We start from the raw sequence: 22,607 nt of genomic DNA on the forward strand, positions 1-22,607 counted from the left end.
TAGTCGAGATAGTCGAGAGCGCCTCTCTCAGACCGCGATTCGACTGCGACTTTCACTGCAGTTGACTCTCACTACAGTTGGCTTTCACTCACATATCTTTTTTTTTTGACAGTAATTGCCACATACAAAGTACGGGCCACTGTTTGCCACGGTTCATAACTCGCGAATAAAGAACTTGAACGTGTACAAACTTTACAGCGTTTGCCAGATAATTCATTCTCTCTTAGGTCAGATTTCTTGTTAAGCCCTGTATTCTAGGGAACGTCGTGCTCGATAAAGTGCTAATTGTCTGATAGACTGTCTTTCAAATAATTCGGTGATGTCCAACAACAGCAATCTCCTAAGCGGTTTACTTCGTTCGATCTCCAGACGAAGCCAGCGTCGCGATGCTGACACGGAAGAGAGCGAACAACCTCTACGCGCAGATGTTGATATGGAGTCTGAGTCTCAGCAAAGCCGTACTGCGGATCCACAAACGGCCATTACCGCTGTCGCCAATAATGCTGTAAACGCGAATGATGGGAATCAGTCCGACTCTTCCATGCCTGCCTTGCAAGACGTCAGTGATTCGGAAGATTCCGAAGTGGACGACGAAGACGAAGACGAAGACGAAGCGAGGCGAGATCAGTTCATGAACACTTCTCAGGTCTCCCATTCAGGAGGTATCGTGAATGCCAATTCCGAGTTCAGCCAACATACTTTCGGTCGTTCCGGCTTACACACAGATGATGACGAGGATATGCCCTCGCTGGAGTCGACTCATCCTACCCGTTCCTCCAACACTCGGCCGCAAGGCACCCGTCGTGCTAGGGTTGAAGATGACGTTGACGGTGACTCTGAGCGGGATAGGAGGCATCCGTCTCAGCGTGCTTCGAACAATCAATCCGAAGCTTCTTCCCCCTTGCCCATCCATCCTGTTCATCCAGGACAAGCAAACAATCACGTCCACCGGCATATTGTTTTTTCCAACATGCCAGGTGTTGGGGCAGATGCAGCAGGCCCTCTTCCTCCATTCCCCGATTTTCCTGGTCACCAGCATCACCCTCTCCCTTTAAATATGATGGCCCAAATGGGCTTCGATATCCGTACTAACGCGACCCAAGGCGGGAATGCAGACGTTTCTGATAATGGAGGACCAGGAAATAACACAGATAGCGGAACACCTGAAGGCAACAACAACTCACAGCCCCGTGGTGCTATACCTAATACCCCTAATGGCTTCGCTGCAATCCTTCAAAGTTTTCTCCAGGCTGCAGGAGGTCATCCCGGAGCCACATTTACCACAGCTTTCAATGGTGTTCCCGTTGGTGATAATCTGCCAAACGCAAATGCTGGCGCTGAGAATGGTGGTGGTAATAGTGGCTTCTTGGGGAACTTATTCACTGTGATGAGCGGTATGGAAGGAGGTACGATTGCTGCTAGTGGTTACATTCCGGTCACTGACCTTTTAATTTTTTGAGTATAGGTGCTTTTACGTTCAATACAGACCTGCCTGGAGGGATTCCTTTCTTTGGTTTCCGACCGGCTCAGGAACGCGAGAATCCGGAGCGTGCAAAAGTTTTGGTTGATGGTCTAGAAGAAGTTCCCGTTGGGCTGATTCGCAGACTGGAGCGAGTTTCACCGGAGAGTAGCGGCTGTGCAATATGTTGGGAAAAGTTGCTTGAGCAAGATGCTGAGTACCTGAGGAGGGAAGAGCAAGAGCAAAAGAAAGTCGAAGATGCGTCTAAGGCCGGTGGGAACATGGCTCCGGATGCCTCATCCACCATTACACAGAATGACTTGCAGACTACTAGTCCCTCCCTATCTATTCCCTCATCCACGCCATCCCCATCTTCATCGGCTTCAAAGGGAACTTCTATCAACAACAAAGTCCCCACATATCCTCGAATCGTTTCACTTCCATGTAGTCATGTCTTTCACTCCGAATGCCTCCTACCTTGGTTTACACGACCTCGCCAAACGACATGTCCAACGTGCAGATTCAATATTGACCCTGACGACCTCACACGAGGCGTTGGTATTCGACGAAGGGCAGCTGCTTCTACAGCCGCGGGTGGAAGAGGAGGCACAGAGACAGTAGCAGGAGAAGATGCTATGCCTAGCGCCTCGACGACAACGGATGGATTTGGAGCTGTTGACCCTGCTACTGGCCTTCCTGCACCTTTGAGTGTCAATGCTCAAAGAATGCCGTTCATCGGTTCGGTTAATGGTAGAAGTAACGGCATGCAGGTTCAACCTCCTTTCCCTGGTATGACTGGTTCAGGTGCTCGTGCGTGGTGACCATATATTTCAACTGTGCTGAACTAATATTTTCATCGCAGCAGGCGTGATCCGTAGTGGCTTTTTCTCTCATTTCCCGCCCGGTATGACCCCTACACCTCGTACCGCCTCAAATGAGAATATCAACAACTCTCAAGGTTAGTGAATGCCTTTACGTCAGTTTGTGCAGTTATGAACGTTCCTTCGGTGTTTGTCTGTCTTTGACAATCATAGGCCATCCTCCCCGTGTCAATCATGGTAATTGCTTCATATATTCAATTTGGACATCAGCCACTCACACAATACTCTCTTCGGGATTTTTAGCTCCCTCTACTCGCCAAAGCGAGGACAGGGTACATGGTAAGATCACTGTTCACCGTCTGCGAGTATCCGGATTAATCAATGTATAAGGCATGACCTCCTCAAATCCCAACGCTTCTGTTACTGCATCGACCGCCAATGCTGCTGATATTAATCCTTCAACTCTTATACCTCCTGGTGCTCCTCGACTTCCGACTCGCCAACCCTGGTCCAATGAAGATCAGCTTTCGAATGAAGTTTCTCAGTCTTTCTTCAGTCGACTGTTTTCCTCCGGTATGTCCCCTTGGCTTCTTTCTGGTGGCGCTTATGGATGCTTATGAATATTTTGGCAGGTGGAATACCCGGTCCGAATCCGGGGGTAACAGGTATTCTGTGTATTGGTTGTCATTCTGCTGTCATCGCTGATATCCTTTTTAGTCAATGATCCTTTTGCGCAATCAAATCCTCCACTCAACAATGCTTCTCAACCTCATGTCCATCCGCTTCCTATTCCCCATATGCACCCTCAAGGCAACATACAACATCACCACCATGCAGGAGATAGTTATGTCACCATTGGATTTGACTTCGTTCTCAGCCCCAATGCACCTCTATCGGGTCCGATTCCACCTCAAGCCGGTGCAACAGGAAATACGCCACAGAACGCGCCTTTGAATCATAGTGACAACCATGGTACCAATAATCGCGACGCCGACAATTCATATGCTGCGCAAGATGGCGTACCTCACCAAACCGACTCTAGAGGACAGACTTCCGGAAATTCTGAAGCGGAACTTCCTAACGAAGTGGAATTTCATACAATCGGAGTCGATATCGGAATAGACCATCTGGGTTCTATGGATCCCAGCTCTTTCGACGAAGGTACGTGTTTACGGTATGTATTCCGTGGTGTCCTAGTTTTCATTGTCACCGCTGCAGAAGAAGACTTTATGTCATTTCCGGATATACTCAACGCCCATCCTCAACGCCCGGAGGGACCTGTTATGTCATCTGGAGCTAGAACACCCGGTGATGTCTCCAATTCGACTGTCCCAGTTGCAGCCCCGCCCTTGCAAGCATCAGACCCACGAACTGCGCATAATAATTTCGCAGCCAACCAACGTCGGGCTGCTAGTAGTGATGCTACCGGTAACAACGCACAACCGAATCCTAATACATCTCCACGGATACCAGATATAACTGGTTACCTCGACTCTATGTTTGGTTCTGCCGTTCCTAGCACAGCAGGTCCCCGCCGACCACAGTATGCGACTCGTGGATCTCGACCTCGTTCAGCTGCTCGGGGAGGTTACCGTACTCAAGAGCGGAGACCATGGGCGCCCCCGCCCCCGCCTGGGCTAACGCTGCGGCAAACTATTGAAAAGAGAGAGCGGGAGGCCGGGCTAAGGTGTTGGGACGTGTCCTGCGGGCTAGCTCCTGACGATGATTGTCCTTTGAGGGAAATTCCTGAGGGGCAGAAAAGGCAAGTGAGGATCAGGCAGGGATCCGCTGCTTCTACGTCAAGTCCACAGGAAGGAGGTGAGGACCCAAAAGGCAAAGGAAAGGAGAAGGCAGACCATGACCCGGAGCCGAAGTACGTTTGTGAACACACATTCCATACTCCGTGTCTTGTTTCCGCTCAAAGAGTAGCATTGAACGGGGCAGAGGAAGTCATTGTTGAAGAAGGAAAATCTGTCGAGGTATCATGCCCAATTTGCCGCACGATCGGAGTAGTGCCCAGAGATGATTGGGAAGATGGCGTCCGAGCGTTGGAGTCTGATCTCGATTAAAGGTCAAAAGCCTGCGGAGAAGTCCAGTCTCTTCACTCCAACAGATTTCCTCTTTCTTCGATTTTCACATATCTCAGCGTATTCATCGCATGGTTTTAGTTGTTCTGTTCATCTAATTTCTTTTTCTTTCTTTTTTTGCATTTCATTCTCCATGCATTCCTCATGATTGCCTGTCCTCTCATTGTAAACTCGCAGCGTCGGATATTTATTCGCGGTACTGACATACCTAGTCACCTATATTTACAAACAACAAGTCTAGTTCATCGGTTACATGTACATAGCCTTACTTAGGCCTTAGTTCTTATGGAACATAGATGAATATCATCTTGTAAACTTGTAAACAAAGTCACCGACTGCATTGTTGGCTCTGAATATCGCATCAAAGCATTGGTCCTTGTTTGCCTCAATGTATGCCAAATTGTTCACCTTGCTTGCAATGGTCATTGAACATCCATAACCTCAAGCGCCCGTGCAAAATTTCCTTTTAAAGTTATCTTTGTCCGGTCCGACGCATCGCTTTTGCCCTATAAGGCAATCACCTGACCCTTCTGTGAACCTTCATGCAGCCCTGATTTACTTTCCCTTGTCCCAACCCTGCGCTCACCTATACTAAACAGCCACCCTCAGTATCACTTCGCTTCTCCCTATCCCTTCCGTTACACTCGATTGCTCCCCTTTTTTTTTCAAATGGTTAGTCTTTTCTTTGTATGCATCATAGCTTTATAAATTGACCCCACCTCTTAGTAGAAATTTACTTCTCTTTCAAAGTCCCCTGTGCTGCAATCTCTGTTTGATGTCTACTGAAATAACTGTCCATTTCTTATGTTTTTTTCACTACTTTTTGTTAATCCTATCCACAGTTTGTTGCACCTGTCTCCCACTCATCCCTTTCATCGCTCGAAAGTCCTCCAAATGAGATTTGGATTTTCCGCCTTATGTGCTATTTGTTGCACAGTACCCTATTTGCTCTTGCTCTTTTCTCACGCCATCTGTGTTCCCTTGTTTGGCCTCACCTATTCCATTCTGTCCATTTGCTGATGATGAACATTGTCAGTGCCGTCCCAAGCTGGTCCCACAGCAAATATGACATCTTTCCCATTATACAATCTTTACGGTTTGGGTGTACTGCCATGTACCCTGTCCCTGCATACCCATCTCATACTCGTAACTGCAGCCAGCTCTCGACAAAATGGACCACCATGATGGTACCCCGTCTTTCCCATCTTTCATCCCTCCACCCAGTTGAAGTGTGGCAAATATGAGTACGCAGTAGCACCTGTTGAAGTTAGCTACCTATGATGTGAGTATAGAAGAGCGAGGGCAAACTCATCACATTGAGGTAAATGCTTCATGTACACTGAGGTTTGTATATTGATTTCATTGTTCAGTACCAGGGATGATGTGACACAAACAATCATGAAGAATAGTCTATACCAGCGTGAAGGAATAGTGTCAGATATTGTGGCTCGGCACAAATTAAATGAGATGATACAACTGGGTGAAACAGAGGGAATCATCAAAAGGTTATGTCCACAACTTGCACCCGAAATTTATGATTTCTTCACTGAAGTAGGAAGATTGTACTATGCTATGGTTATAGTAAGTGCACATCATGGATGCATACTAATTGCTTACCTGCATACAGAACCTACCAAAAGTTATCTGTCCATATCAGCGGCAGCCACACTTGGAAATCACTATCAGAGGAGCTTATCTGAGGTGGAAGAGGTTGGACGCATGTCAGTTTAACGACAAAGTGGCCATGTTCAACAATGACATTAGATTTTGGTTTCAGTGGGAGTACGACAAGTTTTGATTATTGACATAGAGCCTGGCTAGTTGAATAGAATGCGTTGATAATGAGAGTTTCATATCACAAAGCAAGCTGTAATCAACGTTGTCTGGCACGTGAGAAGGAACGCAAGCAAGGTGTATGTCCCCAAAGGGGTACGTTAATTCCTGAAGGTGGTCCTCTGGTGTCAGCTTGGTGAGGTGGCTGCGGAACACTGTCAGCGTTACAGTGTGGTCACTATAGTCTGAATCATCACTGGTCAATGGAATTTGTTAGTTTGGTGCAGACTCAGTAAGCAACGTGAATGTACCTAGTTGATATACCACATAATGTGGAATTCATGCTTTTCCCTATGATACTTTCGGAGAAAAGGTTCAAGTCGGCACGTCGCTGATAAGGGCTGGATGAGGGTTTAAAGAAAGAATTCATATATCTAATAATCTATGTAACAATTAGCGGGCGTTCTGCCTGTTCTTGCCGGTGAACGTGACACGTCTTTTAACTCTCCGTTTTTCCACTCAGATTGGGCTCTCAGGCCCTGTCGTTCAGTATGGATGACCAGCATTCTGCTGCTGAAATTCCACTTCCTTCTTCCCCTCCACATACACCCGCCCAGAATGGATACGCAAATCCGTCTATATCCGTTGCCCATAAGTCAGATGCAGATGCATCCCACCGGTCAGGTCCTTCTCCACAGCCAGATTTGAAGCCGCAAAAAATCGAGGATTCGCTGAAGTATGAACCATCCGCAGCAGAGAACGTAGAGGGACATATAGATGTTGTTGATGAACTTTCGGTTGGAGTACCCATTCCGCAAATCCATGCACCAATCCTTGGCGTGCAGGAGCAAGAATTATCGGTCTTGAACTCAACAGCACCAATGACAGAAGAGCAAATGGACGGAAATGCAAGCGCTGTCGATGAAGCCGTCATTGCAGTGTCGGATTCACGAATTACTGCGCCGAATTCTGACGCGCAGGAGAGGGAACTCCCAGTTCCAGAGCCAGAGTCTTCCCTAGAACTTACGCCGACCTTGAAATCGGCAGAGCCGTCTTCTTCCACTGTCCGGGAAATTCCCCCAGTGCCTTCTTCTCCCGTATTCAACCCTAACACCTTCAAAGAATCCCATCATCCGAAGACACCTGGCTCTCCGCTTTCGTCGAATTCAGTTACTCATCGACGCTCATTGACCATCAGCAGAGGCAACAACTCGGTTTCAGCTGTACTTATATCCTCTGCACTCGAAATCATTGCTTCCTCTAAGGATGCGAAGCGTTCTGCTCCTCTGAAAGAGAGCACCCAAAAGGCTCTGGACCTCATTCGCAGCAACCAGGGCGGTGACCATCCCAAAGAAATCTTTGAACCGCTTCGGCTGGCTTGCGAAACGAGGAACGAGAAGCTTATGATCGCCAGCTTGGATTGTATTTCCAAATTAATTTCGTATTCTTTTTTTGCGGAATCACCTTTGTCTGCGAATTCGGATTACAATTCCCCTCCGAACTCACCGGGTCCATCCCTCGAAGATAACCTGCCATCCCTGGTTGACCTCGTTGCTCACACAATCACCGCTTGTCATACAGAGAATACTCCCGATGCGGTATCCCTACAAATCGTGAAAGCTCTACTATCACTGGTTCTCTCTCCTACCGTCCTAGTGCACCATTCTTCCTTATTGAAGGCGGTCCGAACTGTGTATAACGTCTTCCTCCTGAGTACAGATCCTGTTAATCAGATGGTTGCACAAGGTGGTCTTACTCAGATGGTGCATCACGTCTTCACGCGTTGTAGGATTGGAGATTATCCCCCATCGATCGACAGCGCGACTTTATCCCGAAGTCCAAGTCAAACCAGTTTTGCTTCTCCAAAACACCTTCCGTTTACTGTCCCATCCCCAAGAACGCCGACAGCAATCAATGGGCGTAATACGCCCGACTCATACACCAAGGACAATGCTTCTGCTTCGACAGCGTCACTGCCACAGGAGACCGCAAGCCCGCTACCTGTCACTACTGAAAGTGAGTCAGTCAATGGATCCCATCCCGAAGAGGACGATGAATCTGGGCCGCGTACACCCAAAGCATTCGTGTAAGTCATATCGCAGACCTTCCCGGAGTTGTTTTCTCATGATAAGTGCAGAAACGTTCCTGAAGCGATGGAGAGTCACGAACAATTCGGACATAGTGGTTTTGGTCGGAAGGGATTGAGTACGAAGGACATGTTCGTCAAAGACGCGTTTTTAGTGCTCCGTGCACTGTGCAAACTCACGATGAAACCCCTGAATAACGAAAGGTGCGCATATTTAAACTTGACGAGTTAGGTCCTAACTAATTTGTCCCAGTGAACGCGATGTAAAATCCCATGCTATGCGCTCGAAATTACTTTCGTTGCATCTGGTGTTAACCGTCCTTAATACACATATGCCATTATTTATTGACCCATCCGCCATCATCTACTCCAACTCTTCCAACGAAGCAACTACTTTTGTGCAAGCTATCAACCAATATCTCTGTCTGACTGTGAGTCGCAATGCGATCAGTCCTGTACCCCAAGTTTTCGACATCAGTGTGGAAATCTTCTGGAGAATGCTGTCAGGCATGCGAACAAAATTGAAGGTACGCGTAAGTTCAATAATTCATCAAAGTCCTTTCTGATCCGTCTCCCAGAAAGAGATTGAAGTTCTTTTGCACGAAATATATATCCCGATACTGGAAATGCGTACATCGACCTTGAAACAAAAAGCTGTTATCTTAGGGATGTTTTCGCGTTTATGTCAAGATCCTCAAGCTTTGGTAGATATTTATCTCAACTATGACTGTGATAGCGAAGCTGTCGACAACATTTATGAACAGTGGGTTTTTTCTGGACACCTAACTACCATCCACTAAACAGGCTTCGATATCTAGCCTGATTAACGTTATCTCCAAAATCGCGACGTCCCCGTCCACCAATCAACATAACAAAACCAATGAGCCTCCAAGCCCTGCTGTCACCCCCAATTCCAGCAAACAGTCAGGCAAGAATTCTACTATTCCCCCATCTCTCAGTACGACTGCCATGTCAGTTTCTGGCTCAATGGATACCTCAACCATGGGCCTTTCAGAAGCTCAACTTCGAAGACAAGGCCTGGAGTGTCTAGTCGCGATCCTGAGATCGCTGGTAGCTTGGGGCACTGCTGCCGGTAAGAGCACCGAAGATGGCAACACTCTCGTTGGATCCGAGTCCGGAACTGTCTCGCAAAACGGTGAAGAGGCTCCGAGAGATTCGATGGTTGCCGATTCGTCATTGGATAGGTTGGCTACAGAACCAAGCTCTGAACAGTTGCGACAACCGACACCGGAGCTCGCTGATGATCCAAGTAGATTCGAGAGCGCGAAGCAAAAGAAGACCACTTTGTTGGAAGGCATTAGAAGATTCAATTTCAAACCTAAACGGGTGGGTGGCTCCTATATTGCGATGTCCGAACAACGCTGATCCTTGCTGAACAGGGTATTTCTTTCTTGATCGAAAACGGCTTCATTCTAAGCAAAACCCCCCAAGCCATTGCCAACTTCCTGTTGCACACTGATGGTTTGAGTAAATCCATGATTGGTGAATATCTTGGTGAAGGGTTAGTCTTGTGTAATACATTTCTCGATGTAGCAATTCAACTTTTTTCCAGAGGCGAAGAGAACATTGCCATCATGCATGCCTTTGTCGATCAGTTGGACTTCAATAACCTTGCTTTTGTGGATGCGCTCCGCCTCTTCTTGCAATCCTTCCGTCTGCCTGGAGAAGCGCAGAAGATTGACCGATTCATGTTAAAATTCGCTGAACGTTATGTCGCTGGGAATACTCAAACGGCTTTTGCAAACGCAGGTAGGTCATTCATGCTGTATAATTGAACATGTACTGACAATCATTTTAGACACTGCATACGTTCTAGCATATTCCGTCGTCTTGCTGAATACCGATGCCCACAACCCGCAGGTCAAAAAACGAATGACAAAGCAAGACTTCATCAAGAACAATCGTGGAATTAATGACGGGGCAGATTTACCTGAAGACCTCTTGGGACCTATCTTCGACGAAATCACGAGTAATGAAATCAAGATGAAGGACGAAGTCGAAGCAATAACAGTCAGTGCGACTGGTCCTGGTATTGCGAGTGCGTTGGCAAATGTGGGACGAGATCTTCAGAGGGAGGCATATGTGATGCAGTCTAGTGGAATGTTGAACAAAACTGAAGTTTGTCACGTTGGCGACCGAGTCATTCTACGATCTGATTCGCTCATTATTGTAGGCCATGTTCAAGACATTGATGCGCACGCAACGAAAGGGTTCGAACGCTGGAAACCAATTCTTCAGCGCGTCCCATTTCGTGCATGTGCGACCCATGTTCGAGGTGGCTTGGATTCCGTTTCTAGCAGGCCTTTCTGGGCCACTGCAAGAGACTGACGATCTGGAAATAGTAGCGCTTTGTCTCGATGGATTCAAGAGTGCTATCAAGATAGTCTGTTTTTTCGACCTTGAACTGGAGAGAAACGCGTTTGTCACTACCCTTGCTAAATTCACCTTCTTGAATAATCTAGGAGAGATGAAGACGAAGAATATGGAGGCGATCAAGGCTCTTCTCGATGTTGCTGTCACTGAAGGCAATCATTTGAGAGGCTCTTGGCACGAAGTGTTAACTTGTGTCAGCCAACTCGAGCATATGCAGCTCATTAGCAGTGGTGTCGATGTTCCAGAAAAGAAAGGGTAGGTGGTATCGGCTCGAGTATATCTGTCCTATTAATGACTTGACAGCCGACCGCGCAAATTGCCAGCAGAAGAGCTTGCGAACGAAAGTAGATCTACACACATAACGGTAGCGGCAGATATGGTCTTTTCTCTGAGTCATTTTCTATCTGGGGTATGTCGTTCTTCTGTCCAAGTATCATACTTTCTTGACGTCGAAACTAGACTGCCATAGTTGATTTTGTCCAAGCCCTGAGTGATGTTTCATGGGAGGAAATACAATCTTCCGGCTTGTCACAGCACCCTCGAATGTTCAGTTTGCAGAAACTTGTCGAGATCTCGTACTACAACATGAATCGTATTCGGCTCGAGTGGTTAAATCTCTGGGATATAATAGGGGAACATTTCAATCAGGTAAGGTCGTAGAAAACTACGTTGTTGCCTGGGCTGACACAGCCACAGGTCTGTTGCCACAATAACCCTCATGTCGGCTTCTTTGCTCTGGATTCCCTACGACAGCTCGCAATGCGATTTCTAGAGAAGGAAGAATTGCCGCTCTTTAAATTCCAGAAAGATTTCTTGAAGCCATTCGAACATACGATGATTCATAATACCAACCCAGAGATTCGTGACATGGTGAGGGATCTATTTATTGACGACCAGAAGGTTGTACTGATTCGTGTTTCCAGGTGCTACAATGTTTACAACAAATGATACAAGCTCGGGTTCAAAATATGCGGTCAGGGTGGCGGACAATGTTCGGCGTGTTCCAAGCAGCGTCCAAAGTGCTCACTGGTAAGTAATGCTCTCATATCGCAGAAGTATGGTGTTGAGTTCGTCTCAGAACGGATTCCCAACTCCGCCTTCGAAATCGTCACTAAACTGAATCGGGATCATTTTTCTGACATCGTTCGTAACGGAGCGTTCAGTGATCTGGTAGTGTGCATCACCGACTTCTGCAAAGTGAGCAAGTATCAGAAGATAAGTCTGCTGGCGATAGGAATGCTCAGAGGAGTCATTCCCGTTATGTTAGATTGTGCGGAGTGCGGCTGGAGCACAGGACCTTCATCTGAGACGAATTCTTCCATGGATGATGGCATGGTAAAGTATTGGTACCCCATATTGTTCGCTTTCTACGATATAATCATGAACGGAGAGGACCTAGAAGTTCGACGACTGTAAGCGTATTTCTTCATCCCGACGTTCAGTCACCTAACATCACGTAGCGCCCTCGATTCCCTATTCACAACACTAAAGACTTATGGAGACACCTATCCTTTAGAGTTTTGGGATACTGTGTGCAAGAAGACTCTCTTCCCCATCTTTGCTGTCTTGAAGTCTAGTCAAGATCTCTCAAGGTTCAGCACGCAAGAGGACATGAGCGTTTGGTTATCCACTACAATGATACAAGCCCTGCGCGATCTCATAGACCTTTACACTTATCATTTTACTATTCTGGAACGTTTCCTTGACGGGCTTCTGGATCTTTTATGCGTCTGTATATGTCAAGGTCAGTTGAACCAATCTCACAGTAGACTGAGCTAAAGCGGCGTAGAAAACGATACCTTGGCTCGAATCGGAACATCGTGTCTTCAGCAATTGCTGGAAAACAATGTTTCGAAGCTAAGCCCTGCTCGATGGGAACGTGTCGCAACTACGTTTGTCAGATTGTTCAAGACCACGACACCTCATCAATTATTTGACGAGACTCTACGGGAAGAAATTGCTGACAGTAGCTCGGAGATCGCGGAGGGTAAGATAGAAGTTATTCACTGGACTTCGAAATGTTCTCAACTTTCTTTCTTAGAAACCAATGGCCAAACAATCCTTCCTGCACCTTTGTCAGAGCAAGCGAGAACTAGCTCGCTGCCTTCATTGGCAGAACGTCGCCGTATCTTCAAGCAGATTATTGTGAAATGCGTACTGCAACTTTTGCTTATTGAAACCACAAATGATCTACTCCGGAATGAGAACGTTTATAACACCATACCTCCAGAGCAGCTGCTTAAACTCATGGGTGTCCTCGACCATAGCTATCAGTTTGCTCGAATGTTCAACGAAGACAAGGATTTACGCACTGGGCTATGGAAAGTTGGTCAGTTGAAATTCCCCCGCGTTGAGACACTATGATTTATGGAATTAAATGTCTAATTAGGTTTCATGAAACATTTGCCAAATCTCTTGAAGCAGGAGTCGAGCAGTGCTTCAACGCTCGTTCATGTTCTATTACGCATGTACTACGATCCCAGGCCAGCTCACCAAACAGCCCGTTCCCAAATTGCAGATCGTTTCCTTCCGTGAGTACCTTTGTAGCTAGTCTTTATTTCCTTTTATAATGCTTTTTGTACATACAGACTTAGCTTGGGTGTTGTCGAAGACTACAACAAACTCCGATCAGACAGTCAAGCCAAAAACATCATTGCATGGACTCCTGTAGTTGAAGAAATTCTGGACGGATTTTGCCGCTTTGATGATAAAGCCGTCAGTCTCTTCCAGCGCCTGTGTACACAATTATGTTACTAATACTCTCACAGTTTGCAAGGTATCTTCCAGCAATATATCCTTTAGCTGCAGATCTATTAGCAAGGGAGTTACCAACATCGGTACGGCAATGCCTCAGAACATATTTTATACGGGTTGGACACACTCAGGGTATCATAGACAAGCATTCATCGTAATTGTGTATAGTATTTATTTGTATATTCTCGCGTAATTCACACGCTCTATTGGATAAAGTACGGGCGTCGGTATGTGAGCAATGCTTACGGAACCCCGCCCTTACGGCAGCTCAGATTCAAGGTAAAAAATCCACAAAATTGATAAGCTTTTCTATCGCAATAATAAAACTACAGGAGGAATATTCATTGATATCCAACATAAGATGTTCCTGGGAATCCTCCCCAGCCAGTGGGTTGTGGCCGTAGGGCATCATAATCTATAAAATGAGAAATACATAATCAACAATAAAAACAAAACCACTTACTCGGGTTTGGTAGTGAGCTTTCGTTGTCATTGGCAAAGGTCCCAGACTTCATTTGCGCAAAGATATTGGCTGGATTAGTGCTGTTGTGATTTGAAGTAGCCGATGGGAGCGGAGGAACAGGCGGAGGCGAAGACATGCCAGCGTTGAAGTTCGGGCCCATTGCAGGATTGAAACCTGTTGGATCTAGAAAGATAAAAATGAGACGAATGGTAACAAAAGGAGACCGAGGACATACTCGTCATAACACCTCCAGCGCCGAAAGGATTCACAGCGTTCATACCACTGTTGAGACCTGTCATACCACCATTCATACCACCAAACGGCATTCCCGTAGATTGTGTCGTTATCGGGAATCCGTTTGGATAAGAAATCATAGGTTGAGTGGTTGGGAACCCAGTTGGCTGCGATTGCAAAAATGACGGTTGCGAAAGATTTACATTATTAGCTCGTGTCGGTACAAAGCCGTTGAAACCTGTCTGTGTGGGAATCAAGGGCTGCAAGAGATTCTGGTTTGAAGGGACAGGGGCGTAAGGTCCCCGTGGTCCGGGGCCGTATACGCCTGTTTGTTGCGCTTGGAGATGTTGACCCATAGGAATGGGCGAGTTGCTCATTCCCATGCCGCTTTGATATCCGTTAGGAGCTGTAGGGGGAGTTGGCGCTTGAGGTATCGGAGAGGGAGTACCCATTTGAACGACGTTAGTTATAGGAGAAGGAGAAGGTGCCGGTGCCGGTGCGGTGCTCTTTCGCAGCTCGCTTAAACGAGCGAGTTGCTGAAATACATCGTCCTCTGTTGTGTTTGCTAGACTTGGGGGACCTCTGGCTGAAGCTGCGACAGGAGGGTTTGGAGGAGTTGGAACAGGAACGGCTTGAGCGGGGGCAGATGTAGGCGGAGCGGAAGGGGCACGAGGCACCGTAACAGGTGGAGCACGAGATGCAGGAGCCAGCGGTTCTGTAGAAATTGGTCGATTCGTCCATGCGTCGTCGTCGAATCCACTCGCGACCAGCGCAGCAGAGCTTGAACGAGCTGGAGGTTGCACCGGTGTCCCTGCAGAGACGGGGCTTAGGAGCGAAGGCGATTCTGTACGTTGTATCTTGTCGGAAACTTCGCTGATGGTGTTAAGATCAACGGCGCTGGATAGACTTTTGGTCGGTTGAGGTCTTCCTCTCCTTCCAGGTTTGAGCACACCGTTCGGCCCGTTTGCAAATAGATTAGGAGGAGCAGTAACTTTTGGAGAATCGCTGCTCTCCTGCGCTTGGAGCTGCTTTGCAAGTGCCTCATCCCGGGCTGAGTGATCATTGCTTTTATCAGCAGATTTGGGCCTGCGCTTCTCAATTGCCTTCGTGACACGGATAATATCACCCTCTCTGAGACCCAATGAACGCATGGTTGACTCCGTTATGTCGGGCAAAATTGACTCGTCAATTTTATCCCGTTCAAATGACGCAGCATATCGAGTGCAATCGTCTAAATCACATCCAGCAGTGAGAAAGAAATCGAACCAATCAATAGTTGGGCCTTTCTTCGGCTGAGGAGAAACTCGAGGAGGAGCAACCTTCCCTCCAGATGATTTTGAACGGTGCAGTGCGAGAGGGGTATCATCATCGGAAAGATTGACATTTGTTGGAGGATGGGACTTTTTACTGAGAAGTTTGTCAACGTAGCGCATGTCTTCGACAGACATTTTCTCTGAGGGTACTTCCACAATGACACCATTGATCTTGTGAAGCCTGAGTTTTCCGTCCTTGAAGCTAAGAAGAGCAGCTTCAACACGAAATTGCCCGCTACGATCATGCCAAATCCGGACACGATCCGCAGGAGGGACTGAAAACAGTCGTTAGGTTTTGAAACAGGCCAGGAAAAAAAGGCACATACAACCGTTTTCGGCGGAGGTTCGTCCTGATGAAGAGCTAGGGCGGTCTTTGTTAGGTGAAGAACGACTAAAAACTGTAATCAATCATAGCTTGGCGATCAGGGTACATATGACTAACCTGTTGTTGGCTGATGAAGGTGGAGGCGAAGGATGACTGACGGCTGCAGCCTGCGTCCTCTTGGCCCGCTCGGCTTCAGCAGCCTTTGCTCGCGCTTGCGCCTCCTTCTTCTTTCTCTCTTTTTCCTTATCCTTTTCTCTACGTCCCTCTTCCTCTTTCCGCGCACGTTCGGCGGCCGCAGCAGCAGCAGCTTCCGCCTCTGCTCGTTCTCGGGCTTGTGCCTCTTTCGCCACAAGATCCTCCTTTTCCTCTTCCTCTTCTGGTTCCTCTTCGAGGGGAGTGGATCTTGGCGCAGTCTGGCGGTTAGAAGGCGCGAGCTCAATATATGACGCAGGGACCACTCCTTCCGCGCCTTCAGCATTCCGACACTTCCACCACTCGTCACCATCTTTTTCTAGCACCAATAGCTGTTCGCCCTCGATCACAGATAATTCATCGTCTCCATCGGCAGTAAACGGATAAAGCGCTACAGCCATTTCTCCCTCCTCTTCTGGTTCTTCCTCTTCTTCTGGCTCCTCTGCTTCAGGGGAGACGGTATAATTGCGGGGGACTCGGGAGCAAAATGGACGGAGGCTTTGACTGCTCTTGCTGGAAGCGAACCTAACGAAGGTGGCGGAGGAGCTCTGCTGGGTGTCGGCGCAGGTGTTTCCTCCGAAGGTTGAAGGGCTAAGGCTTTTGAAGATTCTAGCTTCGCGACAATCGCTTCGCAGTTGTCCTTGGAGCCGACGGTGAAATGTAAGCTGACTCCGCCCTCAACATCAAAGTGGACATGTTTAGCCTTTTCAACATTAATATTGCTGATTGAGCTTGTGGGCCATTTCTGCACCGCTGCCTGAGTAAAGGTGAGTAGACGTAGAGGTGATAAGTGAACTACATATGCACCTTGCTGGTTTCGCTGGCGAAGAACACTGCCCCACTACCTATACCAAGTGTTCCCTTCATCTTCTTTCCTTTCTTGTCGACCTCTGATACGGACCAAGTCTTGATATCATCGGCGTTGAGTTTGGATGATGCGACTCTATCTGCAGGATCGACATATGTGGGTGGAGGAGAAGGGGTGGGCTGGGACGGTGATCAAGATACAGCGGCTTTGGTGAGGGTGTTAAATACGCACTGAAGGTGGAACTATAATTCGTTGATTTGCTGGCTGCTCTTCCGTTGCCTCTTCTTCAGTGCCTTCTACATGTGTCTCTACGTAGTTCGCCGGTATATAGCCAGCTTTACCGCCCTCCTTGGTGCTTTGAACCAGCAACCACTCATCATCAGGCTCAAAAGCAAGCAAGATTTCGCCCTCGATAATCGTGAGTTCTCCCGGAGCACTGGCCTCATAGTCATAGAGAGCTTTAACCAAAGACAGGTGGTCGGCCTGATGTGGCCCGTAAATCACTTGCAGACAAACTAGAGTTATATAACGCACCTGTTCCACATAAGCAGCAGGAACAAGACCAGTGGGAGTGCTTTGATCTTGAGATTCACCCTTTATCTTGACCTTCCACCAGCTGTAGAATATGAGTATTGGGAGGAAACACTGCAAGAAATCACTTACTCTTCGTCTGTTCGTTCCTTGAGAAAGAGGATCTGGTTTTCTTTGATGGCAATCTCGTCGTCAGATTGTGGTTCATAGTCGTACGAAGCCTTGAGAACAGCCAAATACTCTTCAGGCTCAGCCATTGATTGGTGGAAGGTGAAGGTGGAGCTATGTAATGAAGGAAGCGCCGTTATCCAAATTAGGAAATAGGAAATAGTAGACGGTCGTTGTAATAAGATCCAAAAAAACAACCTTTTCTCTCTATAATACATAGCATTCATAACTAAAATGACTCAACTTGACTGACCGGTGGATATCAGTATGAAATTATCGTATAAAGCCGACTCCATAGAGAGATGAAAATTACTTTGATCACAATATCAATTCCGTGTTTCCTTTTACCTCTCGCCATGAGCAAACTCAACGCTGGGGCCTTCGAATTCGTGCCAGGAAAGAGCTTTGCTCTTCCTCCTCAGAGCTTCCAGCAGAGTCAAGCGCCTCTGCCCCCGCCAATCGAGCGTCCAGAACAAACTGAAGCTCCTCGTCCGCCTCCAACAATATCTCTCAGCATCGGAGGCTCCAAGCCATCTGCTCCAACACCAGTTGTCCAGCCTGACCCTGCTGCTGCTATTACTCCGTCAAATGCCCCTACATCTACCCCAACTTCATCACAGGCAAAATCTACACCTATCCCTGCGAAAACATCGGTCAAAGTGAAATCAGACTCCCCTGCTCCCCCTACTGCTCCATCCAAAACCTTTTCATTAGAGAAAAGCAAAACAGATACGAATGCTATTGCGAAGGAAGTGCAGGCAGCGGCGGATAAGGCTGTACTGGACGACCTGTTTGGAAATGGTACGTTCTAATCCTTCTCGGGGTATGACAAACTACACATCCGACCTTTAACAGCCAAAGAACATCTGAACATCGTTTTCATTGGTCATGTAGACGCTGGAAAAAGTACACTAGGTGGTAATCTACTCTTCATCACCGGTGCCGTCGACAAGCGGACGATGGAAAAGTACGAAAAAGAAGCAAAGGAAGCTGGTCGAGAAACCTGGTATCTCAGTTGGGCACTCGATTCGACCCCTCAGGAGCGACTGAAGGGAAAGACTGTTGAAGTAGGTCGTGCCTACTTTGAGACAACCATTCGTCGTTACACCATACTCGACGCACCAGGGCACAAGACCTTCGTCCCATCCATGATTTCTGGAGCTGCACAAGCTGATATCGCGATCCTCGTCATCTCAGCTCGTAAAGGTGAATTTGAAACCGGATTTGAGCGCGGTGGTCAAACTCGGGAGCATATCATGTTGGTCAAGACCGCTGGTGTGTCCAAAGTTGTGATCGTTATCAACAAGATGGACGATCCGACCGTTCTATGGGACAAAGGGAGATACGATGAGATTAAAGACAAGCTAACACCATTCGTAAGGGCTGCTGGATTCAACCCCAAGACCGACGTAACATTCATCCCCGTGTCCGCTTACACTGGTCTCAATTTGAAAGACCGTGTACCTAAAACAACATGCCCTTGGTGGGAGTAAGTCTCAAACTTACGCTTTAATTATTTGCTCCATCTAATCCCAACCTACAGCGGTCCTTCTTTCCTCGAGCATATGGATCATATGCCCATGGTTGACCGAAAGATCAACGCGCCTCTCATGATGCCCGTATCCGAAAAATACAAAGATATGGGTACCATTATTGTTGGAAAGATCGAATCCGGACACATGCGCAAAGACGACAAGCTCGTTCTCATGCCTAACAAGGACCAAGTAGAAATCGCCGCCATTTACAATGAAATTGAAGATGAAGTCCCCGACGCCTTTTGCGGTGACAATGTTCGCATTCGTATTCGCGGCGTGGATGACGAGGACATCAACCCTGGTTTCGTGCTCACTAGCCCATCGAAGCCTATTCATGCCGTGCGTCAGTTTGAGGCGCAGCTGGCTATTCTGGAACACAAGAGCATCATTTGCGCCGGATATTCGGCGGTGATGCACGTACACACTCTTGCGGAAGAGGTCACCCTGGTTGTAAGTATTGTATATGTAGAATGGGAACGCTTTGCTGACCGACCGTCAGTCCCTGTTACACTATTTTGACAAAGCAACTGGCCGCAAGTCAAAAAAACCTCCTCAATATGCCAAGAAAGGTACGAATCCAAGATGAGTACGAGGTAATGGTTTTTGATCAGAATCCACACCATCAGGCCAAAAAATTGTTGCTCTTATTGAAACCACTGCAGCTGTGTGCGTGGAGCGATTCACCGACTACCCTCAATTAGGCCGATTCACACTACGAGACGAAGGAAGAACGATAGCCATTGGAAAGGTTTGTCATGTTATGTAGATCTGTTTTGTCAATATTGATCGAGAATCCTCATCGCAGATCACTAAACTCGTTGAGGGTACCGAGGAAATCACCGATGGAGTTGCCAACCTCGCCACTTAAACAATCCATACTTGTACACTCCAAACTGTGGCACCGTGACCCACAAGTCGAAGTCGTACATACGTACTATGGCGTACATGTTTCCTAGTATATATATCTGCAAATAGCTTTATGCCATCTTTTCATCTGAGGATGCAGATTCAGGGCGTTGAGCTACATTGGTTAGTACAGGACCCTTGTAATGAAAGCGCCCCCAGAAGATCCACGTCGTAGCCACAATCATTCCAATACCTCCTATGGAAACTACTGCGTAATTCATATTGGTCTTGTTAACCGGAAATGCTGTTGGAAGGATGAAGAGTACGCATATGAAGGATGTAAACTGCAACAGAAAATGAGCTGGGCGAAAGGAAAATCAGGGAGAGAGAACGAACTGCGAGGCTTACGGCGTTGATTACCCATGACCATTTTCCAAGATGAAAGGGTCCACGGACTTGGAGACTAAAAGGACTGATTGATGAGAGCTATTGGACTGAGAATAGAAATAAGTTACGATGAGGGCCAGAATACACGAATAGCTATTGGCTGCAGATAGCTGAGCATTACAGCAATGGCAGCAGAAGACAATATCGCATTGAACTGAAAGAAGAAGTAAGTTGGTCAAAACCTTTTTAGTGATATGAGTATAACCGACCGCGATGACCGATCCAATGTAAGCACAGGAAACCACACACCCGATGAGAACCGACATCCAAATTCCAACGAAGGGTGCTTGAAATCGATTCAATGCCATAAACGCACCCTTCGCAGGGAAAGCATTATCTCTAGCAAGCGCATAATACAATCTCGAGGATGCTGTAAATGCTGTAACAGCAGCCATGAACTGAGCTAAACAAATTACAGTCAGACACATGAGGGTCAAGCGCGTTCCTATGGCGTCGTGATATAGCTGAGCGATAGGGATGGCGTAAGAAGTGGTTTGAATGCTGGTGATACTCTGAACAGAGAACAGAAGCGCAAGCATGTACGCCAGTCCAATAATCCATGAGCCAATGATACTGCCAACCACGGCCATGGGTGCAAGGAATTCTGCGCGTAGGGCCTCCTCTGCTACTTGGCCGGCTGTTTCGCTTCCTTCCAGGGAGTATACTGCCTGTAGATGATCACCGGTCAAATGTGATCATCAGCCTGAGAGAAATAGACCCGATACTTACTTGGAGGAAACCAAGAAGTACTACAAAACCTTTCGAACCCCAACCTGTAAAGCTTAGGAACAATCAACGATACATGTGCGATGTATAAAAGAGAATTAGCGCACTTTTCTAAATCTGTGAAGACAAACTCTGCAGAGTTCTGCAGATTTATTTTGTCAGATCTGGAGAATAGAATAAAGTATTTGGCATCCTATGAATGCATTACTTTCACTGGGGCCTTGACTAAAAGAGTTATGACAAGAACGAATGTTCCCCCAAGTGTCCACCAAATGTTGAATGTGCTCATCCTCCCGATCGCCTTTGTGCCGATGGTGTTAATTACGCCACTCAGGATGTTAATCCCCCAAGCAATAGCTGCTATTTGTACTCGGGTCAGTGTGCGTCCTGACCCTACTTCGACAAGGGAAGCTATAAAGAGCGCAACACTGTACAAACATCTTTAGAAATTTTGCCAAAGAGTTGCAATTGAACCATGTTATACGTAAGGTTCCCTGAAGTCCCTGTCAAATTCATAGCAATAGCGTATATCCAACCCGTGCAATCTTTTGTAAGACCGGCATTAGCAAAATTGCGTCAAGATTTGCGAGTGAACTTACAGGCAAGAACAGGGAAATCAGGCTTAAGTTTTGATACCCAAAAGTACAATCCACCCATCGTTGGACTGGACAACCTCCATCCTCATCAGAATTATCTTCGTATATAGAGATATCCACCCACTATGCGCTGCAGATTTCGGCTTGGCTCAAGGCAATGAGGAGCATGAAGAATGAACAAATCTGTAGAACATGTTGAACCACGAAAATTGAACTCTATCAGAGTATCCTCACATTCCATCCCCAGAATAAACCTTACATGGGAATTTCATTTTCCATTTACTTCACTGATTTGAAAGCACGGAGAGCTTACCCAGTGGACCTCCAGAGAATAAACCGGCCTGAAATGCCGCGCTTGAGCCCGTGAGGATACCGATCGCACAGAACGAGATTCCAAGGACTCCCAAGAGAGACATTTCACGCCTGAATTCTGGCTTGTAACCCAGCTTCATGAGACGTTGGTCAGAATCTTCAATGTTTACATCTCCCGCTGGATCTTCCACGTTGAAGACTTGCTCTTCTTCTGGCTTCGACATTTCAGGATACGGAAGCAACCGATGGAGGACTACGACTTTAAGCTTCACGAAACGAAGGAATTCTAAGAGAGTTTCCAAAGATAAGAAGCCAATTAGTAGCAGTTGGTATAATCATGTGCATCGGTTGTATGTATTGAAAGAGAGCGAGAATATACATATGTGACACTGCGGGGATTAGCCGATTTTCTCGCGACCGAAAGGTTGGTTTTATAGTGAGCTTTGGTACAAAATTATTCAGATTACCGAGCCCCGAAAATTGTTAATATTTGCTCACAATTTGTTTGCATGTTATGGTACTAATATACTGCAATTTATATGAAAAACCTACCATTAATATTCACAATCCTATTTTGACATAATGCGAGCCGATTTTTCAATCTATTCGGGGACCGTTTATCCAAAATTATTCCATTGAAAGCTGTTGGAGGAAATACAGAGAAAATTGAGAGCTTAGTATAGATAGTGGCCCAATATTCTACCAGAAATAATTCAGAATTTTCACATATAAATAGC

The 22,607-nt window shown here is 46.9% G+C and overlaps 5 protein-coding genes across 5 annotated transcripts; 3 read left to right on the plus strand and 2 right to left on the minus strand.

Annotated features, from left to right (window-relative positions):
* Positions 1-319: 319 nt before the first annotated feature.
* C8R40DRAFT_1166007 (uncharacterized protein) lies at positions 320-4,349 on the plus strand (the record flags this gene model as incomplete). The annotated part of the gene is made up of 9 exons (XM_046230782.1): positions 320-1,406; positions 1,466-2,269; positions 2,322-2,417; positions 2,494-2,517; positions 2,584-2,619; positions 2,671-2,853; positions 2,913-2,945; positions 2,998-3,441; positions 3,499-4,349. The coding sequence occupies 9 exons, from the start codon at positions 320-322 to the stop codon at positions 4,347-4,349; spliced, it is 3,558 nt and encodes a 1,185-aa protein (XP_046090863.1).
* A 2,687-nt stretch (positions 4,350-7,036) lies between these two features.
* Positions 7,037-13,532, plus strand: C8R40DRAFT_1035647 (Sec7-domain-containing protein; the record flags this gene model as incomplete). The annotated part of the gene is made up of 20 exons (XM_046223520.1): positions 7,037-8,224; positions 8,300-8,430; positions 8,480-8,753; positions 8,805-8,989; positions 9,045-9,573; positions 9,627-9,748; positions 9,800-9,996; positions 10,046-10,365; positions 10,421-10,875; positions 10,924-11,029; positions 11,080-11,268; positions 11,317-11,490; positions 11,544-11,649; positions 11,699-12,032; positions 12,081-12,364; positions 12,410-12,607; positions 12,662-12,949; positions 13,010-13,151; positions 13,209-13,335; positions 13,389-13,532. The coding sequence occupies 20 exons, from the start codon at positions 7,037-7,039 to the stop codon at positions 13,530-13,532; spliced, it is 5,493 nt and encodes a 1,830-aa protein (XP_046090864.1).
* A 48-nt stretch (positions 13,533-13,580) lies between these two features.
* C8R40DRAFT_1083169 (uncharacterized protein) lies at positions 13,581-17,607 on the minus strand. Its single transcript, XM_046227232.1, has 13 exons — positions 17,373-17,607; positions 17,244-17,325; positions 16,941-17,192; positions 16,709-16,888; positions 16,395-16,658; positions 15,969-16,341; positions 15,816-15,869; positions 15,687-15,782; positions 14,275-15,659; positions 14,151-14,238; positions 14,073-14,129; positions 13,838-14,020; positions 13,581-13,789 (listed from the first exon to the last, which is right to left on the minus strand). The coding sequence occupies exons 1-13, from the start codon at positions 17,495-17,497 to the stop codon at positions 13,716-13,718; spliced, it is 3,213 nt and encodes a 1,070-aa protein (XP_046090865.1). The 5' UTR covers positions 17,498-17,607; the 3' UTR covers positions 13,581-13,715.
* Positions 17,608-17,764: 157 nt separating this feature from the next.
* On the plus strand, positions 17,765-19,811 carry C8R40DRAFT_1065973 (P-loop containing nucleoside triphosphate hydrolase protein; the record flags this gene model as incomplete). The annotated part of the gene is made up of 6 exons (XM_046225711.1): positions 17,765-18,209; positions 18,264-18,897; positions 18,952-19,393; positions 19,443-19,512; positions 19,555-19,691; positions 19,749-19,811. 6 exons carry the CDS (start codon positions 17,765-17,767, stop codon positions 19,809-19,811), a joined length of 1,791 nt encoding a protein of 596 aa, XP_046090866.1.
* A 109-nt stretch (positions 19,812-19,920) lies between these two features.
* C8R40DRAFT_1035762 (amino acid transporter) lies at positions 19,921-22,094 on the minus strand (the record flags this gene model as incomplete). The annotated part of the gene is made up of 12 exons (XM_046223527.1): positions 19,921-20,133; positions 20,186-20,252; positions 20,305-20,390; positions 20,446-20,904; positions 20,966-21,017; positions 21,070-21,104; positions 21,171-21,390; positions 21,447-21,507; positions 21,562-21,626; positions 21,683-21,741; positions 21,793-21,812; positions 21,872-22,094. The coding sequence occupies 12 exons, from the start codon at positions 22,092-22,094 to the stop codon at positions 19,921-19,923; spliced, it is 1,560 nt and encodes a 519-aa protein (XP_046090867.1).
* Positions 22,095-22,607: the final 513 nt, after the last annotated feature.

Source organism: Lentinula edodes, assembly GCF_021015755.1.
Source record: "Lentinula edodes strain Le(Bin) 0899 ss11 chromosome Unknown C8R40scaffold_3, whole genome shotgun sequence".
In the NCBI taxonomy this organism is placed as follows: Eukaryota; Fungi; Basidiomycota; class Agaricomycetes; order Agaricales; family Omphalotaceae; genus Lentinula; species Lentinula edodes.

Bases quoted from the DNA above. Each gene is read 5' to 3' on its own strand.
- C8R40DRAFT_1083169 (XM_046227232.1), bottom strand. From the start codon at position 17,497: ATGGCTGAGCCTGAAGAGTATTTGGCTGTTCTCAAGGCTTCGTACGAC. The intron at 16,889-16,940 runs GTGCGTATTTAA...TCACCGTCCCAG, and splicing joins GAATTATAGTTCCACCTTCA to CCCACCCCTTCTCCTCCACC. The intron at 15,783-15,815 runs GTACCCTGATCG...GATTGATTACAG, and splicing joins CAACAACAGGTTAGTCATAT to TTTTTAGTCGTTCTTCACCT.